The 8,534-nt window shown below is 38.8% G+C and overlaps 1 protein-coding gene across 1 annotated transcript; it reads left to right on the plus strand.

Annotated features, from left to right (window-relative positions):
* Positions 1–376: 376 nt before the first annotated feature.
* Positions 377–3,219, plus strand: mgst1.2 (microsomal glutathione S-transferase 1.2). Its single transcript, XM_028570836.1, has 4 exons — positions 377–472; positions 768–900; positions 1,191–1,282; positions 2,815–3,219. Exons 2-4 carry the CDS (start codon positions 784–786, stop codon positions 3,059–3,061), a joined length of 456 nt encoding a protein of 151 aa, XP_028426637.1. The 5' UTR covers positions 377–472; positions 768–783; the 3' UTR covers positions 3,062–3,219.
* Positions 3,220–8,534: the final 5,315 nt, after the last annotated feature.

Raw genomic sequence — 8,534 nt, forward strand, 5'->3', positions numbered from 1 at the left:
ATCTGCCCTCAGCATTGTCAGCAAACCTTTTTTTTTCTTTTTACTTTATTGAGAAATTGTTTCCAATTGACTGAAGATATAAGTTATTGTTACATTATTGTTGTTAATAAATGTTTTAAATTTGAAAATGTAGTGAGGTACATTGCGAACAAAGATATCAGATATTATATTGCATAAAAGTCTAAAAAGGCATAGCAACATGTGCTTTCAAAAAAAAAAAAAAAAATTGAGAATTGAATTGAACCGTGACCTTAGAATATAAAATGTAATCGAATCGAGGATTTGGAGAATCGTGACACCCATAGAAGAGATAGTTTCTTTACTCATAGAACCAAGGTTACATTGTAACCAGATGTTTTCTTGCTGCAGCAGTTGCAGTTGTCCCGCCTCCTGAAATTCCGGGTAAAGGGTCAGTTTGTTTTTATGCAACAGACCAAGACTTCACTCCACTTCTGCAGAGTCACCACAGAACGTAAGTTAAGCTGTTAAACTATAAATTATACTATATGTTTTTGACAATAGCATATAATGATGTATACATAATTGGCTTCTTTCGAGTGTTAAATCTTACGGACAGTATTTCATTCTCCACTATAGGTATAAGGCACAAGTACACTCTGATCACACTTTTAGAATGATACTAATGCTACACTAATTGTTGAAGTTTTGAAGATTTGTGGCAGCTGAAAGTTTAGTCGTTTTGTTTAGGTTATTTCTTATCTTTGCAGAAACAGAATGTTAAACTAAATTGCGTCTCTTCCTGTCAGTTGTAAACCAGCAGAGATGGCAACGCTGATGGAAGATGAGGTATTTATGGCTTTCACCACCTACGCAGTTATTGTCATTGTGAAGATGTTGCTGATGGCGCCCATGACTGCATACTACCGCATGACAAGAGGGGTAGGTAGCAAGCCTTTGCATCTGTTAAAACAAGTCTGATTTACAATAGTTTTATATGATTTGATAGAAGGTCTCAGGGTGTGTTTAGACCAGACTGAAAAGTCCTGTTCACAGCCTAACTGAGGCACACGTCAAGTTGCCAGGTTGTAAAAGATTGCCAAGAAAGAAAAACAAAACGTTTCTAAAGGCAACCAATTAAAAAGGAATCACTTAATTGCACTGCAGACTTTGAGTCAATGCATGTATTATATATTTTCTATATAATATGTATGTGTATGTATTATATTTAGGCTTTCGCAAACGAGGAAGATGTGGCCCTGAAGCCTGAAGAGGAGAGGAAGAAGCTGCTGAGAACCCATTCAGATGTGGAGCGAGTTCGAAGGTGAAATGATCAACCCCCTAAACTTGAAGTTATGGTTTGATACACTGGTAATACTCAAACTCAATTCAGTTGTTGCGTTAAAAAGAAATCCTAGTTAGGTTTATTATTAAGAAGCTAAATAATAATGTAATATAATAAAAGGGTTAAGACTAGTAAATAATACTGACTAATAATACAAATCATACAGTCATGCGTGCAGCACAGTGCCTCTCATGCTTGGCTCCAGAACCCCTCAAACAAACACTGGATCAGCAGTTAGATGGATGGATGGATGGATTATATCATATATATGCATAGATCATTGTTATATGGCCTTGTTGTACACTTGATTTTGATTGGTCAATCACAGCACTCTACAGTATGTTAAATCTGTTTAACGGAGTGTTGCTACGTATAACAGACCATTGCGAAGTATGTTGCCACAGACGGTCATAGACACTGGCAGACCATTTTAAAATCCATAAAATTGATTCAACTTGGGACTTCAATGAAAAGATTTGACACTTACTTGTGACTTGCAAACCAGGGACTTGGTCCCACCTCTGGCTAATAGCAACAGTGCTAACGGAGCATGAGTTAGCTCCATGGTTAGCTCAGTCACCGGGGCCACCTGGCTTCAACCAGAGAGCGGGCTCATCAGCGCTAAAGTTAACTGTCCCGACCGAGACGCAGGCATCATCAGCAGGTAACCCCTGTATGTCAGTTCCCCCAGAAAAACGCGATTATGTGATTGCATAATTCAATGCATAATCAGCCAAAATCGACATATTTATGTGGGGGCTGCTTTTTTTTAAATACGACACACTTTCGCCGCGTAAATTGCCGATTTCCGCACAAAATTTGCGGGGCTTGCATGATTTCATAATCCCCGCATTTTTGTTGCAAAAAAAGTTACATAATATATCTTAGCAGAAAGTTGAAAAATGTTGCGTTTACTTCATACAAAAGCAGCCATTTTCCCCTGTTGCCATGGGAACGTTATGAAGTGACGTAATTACGCAACGTGAACATCATCGAAGAGCAGGGTGTTGGGGGAATCACTTTTTTTTTTCTTTTTCATCAAACCGCAATTTTTGCAAGTTCCCGCAATTTCATTGCATAAAATTGCATAAATATCTCGCATATTCCATTGCATTTTTTTAAGAAAACGTGTCGTATAATCAAGGATTTTTGCCCGCAACAATCACAAAAAAACTCAATGCATTTTTCTGGAAGGACTGGTATGTATAGCCATGTAATACGCCATAATAAGCCAGATAATGTAGAGAGAGCCGGTCATTATTGCAAATTAAAACCCCCAACAGGGTGATGCAGGACGTCTTGAATTAGCCAGAGGGGGTTCAATTCTCAATAGTAATAAAAGACATGATCCTTTACATTGTATAATCAATGTAAAGAATCCTTATTGGAAAGATTATTAATTTTCAGTTTCAAGACTTTCCATGGACAATACGGTATGTTGTTTAAATATGTAAAACAAGTTGCGACATGTCCCAACCGATACTGCTAGATGTTATCTGTTTGTTGTGTAGGTGTCACCAGAATGACCTGGAGAACGTTGTTCCCTTTGTGATGGTCGGCCTGCTCTACGCGCTGACTGGACCCGAGCTTTCTACTGCTCTGCTTCACTTCCGCGTGTTTGCCGGCTCTCGGATCTTCCACACCATCTCGTACGTTGGCGCTCTGCCTCAGCCCAGCAGGGCCCTGTCCTGGGCAGCAGGCATGCTGGTCACCTTCTCCATGGCTTACAGGGTGCTTAGCACCGTTCTCCTCCTTTAGAGACAACATTGGACTAAACTAAAACCTTATCTGTTTTTTCACTAATTAACTCTTGCTGCAGCTATCTATGAGCTTGATTATTAAACATCCTTAGCACTTACGCTTTACATTTTCATAGATGGAACATTTATTTTTAATAAACTTTTCTATCAACTTTGTGTCTGGGTAATGACTTCTCAAGGTAATGGAATGGAACAAGTGCTAAAACTCAATGTGACTCTGATTCATTTAAGTACAGGTGTTCAATTTGGCAATGGAGAAGGTCATTCATATAATTTTAAACTTTAAAGATGAAATCCTTCAAACATAACAGTATGTCTTATGCAGTATTCAGACACTTCAAATGAAGCCAGCCAAGATAAGAATTGTGTTAATTTTCACTTTAAAATGGTTGGAGTACCAGTGTATTAATATATGTAATGTAATATATACCTGAGGCTAAATTGTTACTTCACTGGCAACACCTAATAGTAGGTGTTACTTCAGCTCAGGGCAGATTACACAACCCCAGGATGAATGCCAGGAAGTCTGCTCTTTGGAACTGTTTTTTTTGCTGATCACGATGACTGTGCAAAAAAACAAGGGAAGATGCACAAAAGGTAATGTTGGACCACAATAATAATTTAAATATCTCTTCTCTTGCACTTCATTTCAGCTTTATGTGCTTTGTTGTGCTGGTCCCTGTATAAATCTATGGTGAATGATGTACTGGGCCAAAATCTGTCAGTTGTTCCCCCCTTTGATCCACATGTAAAGGATATTAGGATAATGTGAGCACAATATAAACCAAATCTTCAGCATCTAAACACTAGATACTGACACAGGTTTCTTCTAATACAGTAATGATGAAGGACATGCTTCAGGATGTGTATGAAGCACGCTGACTTGTAGTTTTAGGTGTCCGTGGGGCCTCGGGGTTAGGTTAGGGTTAAAACACAACGCCCGGGATGGGCGCTGCGAGGGGCACGGGCACAAGGGGACTACTGGTGTAATTAAAACACTTCAAAACCGCCTTAAAAAAAACGAGTTTGGTTATATAAAAGCTGTATAAAAGAAGGCCAGATATTAAAAGCAGGTTAAAAGAACCACTGGACAGGCTGGACAGCGGGAGACTAAAACTTTAAATAAAAGGTCACCTCCACACCTCCTGGAGACATTACAAAATAAATAATAAAAATAAAAATAAATGAATATATATATATATATATATATATATATATATATATATATATATATATATATACACATATATATACATACATACATACATATAGAGTTACTATATCTAATAGCATAATGCAGATCACAGGTCAGCTTTCTTTCTGTCAGGTTAGTAATTTAAATATTTAAAGTATGATCTAACTGACATGATGTTACACTGACATGTTTGAGATCATAGTAGCATTAAATATGTATGTCTGTTGTTCTCCAGTGATTTCTAACAGAGAGAGAGACTTTTCTCCCCAGGAAAATGCCCCCACAAGTTGTTTGTTCAAGCAGCAGTTACCATCCATCTTTACGTTTACAGTGGTGGCGCCCTACAGTGGCCGTAGTAGTCATGACAGGCGCAAAGCAGGATGTCATTTTTTTAAATAATTTTTTGGCGGCATTTTGACCTTTATTTAACAGATGACTGACCTGCCGTAAAGTGCCGTGGGTCGGACTCAAACTCGGGCCGCTGCAGTGAGGACTGAGCCTTGGAGCATGAGCTACCATGCCGCCCCAGCAAGAAGTAATCTGACAAAGTATAGAAGTGTATCCAATGGCTGGGGCGGCGCCACAACTGCGTTTCGCTGCGTCAAGCTTTTTTTTTTTTTTTTTTACTTACGAAACAAACAGAACAAATGGAACTGCGTCACGTTCTGCTTCACATGTGTAACCAAACGTGAAATAACATAAAAAGATTAGCGGATTAGAACCCAAACCACAAGCTTTTTCTACAGTTAACTAAGTTGTTTTAATGCTACAGGTTGTATCATTGGAACTACAGCTCCCTCTTCGGTCCCACTACAGGTTGTATCATTGGAACTACAGCTCCCTCTTCGGTCCCCCTACAGGTTGTCTCATTGGAACTACAGCTCCCTCTTCGGTCCCACTACAGGTTGTATTATTGAAACTACAGCTCCCTCTTCGGTCCCCCTACAGGTTGTATCATTGGAACTACAGCTCTAATATCAATGAGACAACCTGTAGGGGACCGAAGAGGGAAAAGTTAGGCTACATAGTAGAGAAGCCCCTGACTGCAGCCCTGACTGCAGACCCGCAGACCTCAATGTGGGCGGAGTTAAACGTTTAACCCCGCTGTCACTACCCGATGTGAGTCGAGTGCAGATGTGAATTGCGCATGCGTCACTTTGTGACAAGTAGCTTACAATATACTGTCTATGGTTTTGAGCGTTAGCAACGTTAGCAATCAAACAATCACAGATAGCTAAAACTAGTGCCCTATATAGCTAAAACGTTTTGAAATGACTGCTAGCTAAGATGCTAACAGCGTTTTGAGCTAATGTTAGCAATCAAGTAGCCTCCTAGATGCTAACGGCGTTTTGAGCCAACGTTAGCAATCAAGTAGCCTACGAAATGACTGCTAGCTACAAGTTAGCAATCAAACACAACAAAGGCTGTCACTTGAATGGCATTTTGAGCTAACGTTAGCAATCAAACAATCATAGATGGCTAAGTTGGTTTAGCTAACAACTAATTCAGCTAACCGCTAGCTGACCGCTAGATTCAGTCTAAAATAACGTTAAGTCAAACTTAATGGGAAAAGAAGACTTTACAGTAATAACAATAAAGATAAGTATTGAGTGATTGTATTTTAAATGAGCACAAGTAAAGTAGAAGTTTTATTTTGAGGGTCTTTTAAAGTTCTTACATGCTGTCTCAGCTAGCGGTTAGCTAGCTGTTACCTAAACTAACGTTAGCTTGCCTGTGGAGGCTAACCGCTACAATGTTTGAGAGTGGGCGGGGTTAAATGTTTAACTCCGCCCACATTGAGGTCTGCGGGTCTGCAGTCAGGGGTATATGACATAGTATGCCTGTAATGCTTCATTGTTTTAAATGTTTATTACTGTTTTGTTGTAAGTGGACCTTGAGTGTCATAATAGGTGCCATTAAATTAAATATATTATTACTATTATTATTATTATTAGTTTAGTGACAACTGAAAAATAAACAATTGTTGACATTCCTTCTTGTTGGTAATTACAATGTTAACCAAATAAGTGCATACACCAAACACTAAGGGGGATTTTCATTTATTAACATAAATAATTTCTCTTGGACAATAATAGCACAGAAAAGAAAACATATCCCCTGTAGAGGCCACATCCACACGTCAGCAGCTCAAACATTACAATTGTAATATTTTCTTTCTGGAAATAAAACTGTGTGTTGTCTTGTCCTCTTATTTCTTCCCGATATGAAACACAACATTTTAAAAAATTACATTATATTTGTAATATTTTCTTTCTGGAAATAAAATTGCGTGTTGTCTTGTCTTCTTATTTCTTCCTGATATGAAACACAACGTTTTAAAAAGCTACACTGTATGAAAACAATCCGTAGAAAAACGCATAATGTCGTGGCAGAAAATGATCTGTACCTTTTCCGTTTATTTGATTTACAGTGTATCCCCTGTACCTTTAGACAGACCTTTCTTTTCATCCAGAAATCTAAATACAGAAAAACACCTGTAAAAAATCATTACAGAACATCCCTTCATATTAACGCAGTATATTAGCCCGTTTTTCTACTGACTTTTCTAACAGTGTATTGGTACTTGTATTAATTCAATTCAATTCAATTCAATTTTATTTATAGTATCAAATCATAACATTGGTTATCTCGATACACTTTATAGATAGAGTAGGTCTAGACCATACTCTATAATTTACAAAGCCCCAACAATTACAGTAATTCCCTCAAGAGCAAGCAGTGCGACAGTGGCGTGGAAAAACTCCCTCTTGGGAAGAAACCTCGGACAGACCCAGGCTCTTGGTAGGCGGTGTCTGACGGGCCGGTTGGGTATATGATGAACAGTGGCGATAATAGTCACATTAATAATGGAACAGTGACTGGATGTAGCGGGGAGCTGCAGGGTTCAGTAGGAAGCAGCAGGGTTCAGCAGGAAGCAGCATGACATTGCAGGGCACCGCTGAGCTCAGCAGGGAGTGCAGCAGGACCACGGCGACAGCTGGAACCAGGATCTTGGTGCCAACGTTCTCCAAGGAAATACGCTGGGGGAAAAAACATAAGGACTCCGGGGAGTAACTCCCCAGAAGCTAGGATTAGTAACAAGCATTTCTGGGACAGGATACACACAAATAGTAATAGTAATAGTAATAGAAAGGGAGAGGAGAGAGCAGCTCAGTGTGTCAAAGGAAGGAAGGAAGTCCCCCGGCAGTCTAGAACTATAACAGCGTAACTATAACAGCGTAACTAAGAGAGACAGGTCGTAAGGAGAGGTAGCTTTTTCGGGCTTAGAACTCTCCCCCTGCCGGATCGGGCTTGGCGAGCGTGGAAATTATTATTATTATTATTAATATCATTGTTGTTGTTGTTGTTGTTTGTACAGTTTGTAAATGTCTTTGGTGTTAAATAATTTAGTTTGTTCCTGAAGCAGATTATCATCATGTGATAGTAAACACCTCTGTTACCGAAAACTATAAACCATCAGGCTAAGACTAGGCTTTCATTAATTAGCTCCTTCCAACTGGAAAGCTGGCTATGTTGAATTGTATGCTCTCTAGTTATTGTTGTTTTGAAGTTTATAATATCCACCTTATTAGTATTATACTATTATTGGAAATTGCCGTATCATTTATTTGACATCCTGTCATTTTAATGGAATAGGGAATATCCCTTGTGTTTCCATTAAGAGTAATTCTCCACATTTTATTCAAAGTTTTTAATTATAGCAGACTGAAAACCCAATGTATGAGATTTATTTTATCTGTACTTTTCATAACATTATAATAATACATTTTGGGGTTCATTATTCATTTCCTTTATTGACTAAAACACAGATAAAAAAGAATCCTATTTTGATTCCCTCAGCAGCTGATGTCAGAATGAATAATGTGTAATAATGTGCTGCCAACTGATAAAACAAATATGCAATGAAGACACGTGAAGGATCGAGCTAAACATTGGGAGATATTAAAGATCTGTTTCTAAAATCCATAGTTTTCACATTCACAGGAGTGTCCACATTCACAGGAGTGTCCACATTCAGATATATTGCTGTTGTATTTGTGGCAGACAGAACAGAGCCGAACTGACTGTGAGGCGTTGGAAGCGCGCGTGTCCTCCACTAGAGGGAGGCATTTTAAAAGTCAACTGAGTTGCTCCTCATTAGGAATCATTTATGGACCAGGTGCAGCTCATAAAAACGCTTCAGCTCGAACAATTAACTTCATTTGCTGTGCTGCAAACATTCCCCTGCATACCCCACAATGCAGCTTTTATTTCA

Source organism: Perca flavescens, chromosome 23 (assembly GCF_004354835.1).
Source record: "Perca flavescens isolate YP-PL-M2 chromosome 23, PFLA_1.0, whole genome shotgun sequence".
NCBI classification, from domain to species: Eukaryota; Metazoa; Chordata; class Actinopteri; order Perciformes; family Percidae; genus Perca; species Perca flavescens.

What these genes read in the sequence shown, in the direction of transcription:
- mgst1.2 (XM_028570836.1), top strand. Translation starts at nt 784, where the DNA reads ATGGCAACGCTGATGGAAGATGAGGTATTTATGGCTTTCACCACCTAC. An exon ending in ACTACCGCATGACAAGAGGG is followed by an intron (nt 901 to 1,190) that starts GTAGGTAGCAAG and finishes TATTATATTTAG; the next exon opens with GCTTTCGCAAACGAGGAAGA. An exon ending in GATGTGGAGCGAGTTCGAAG is followed by an intron (nt 1,283 to 2,814) that starts GTGAAATGATCA and finishes TTTGTTGTGTAG; the next exon opens with GTGTCACCAGAATGACCTGG.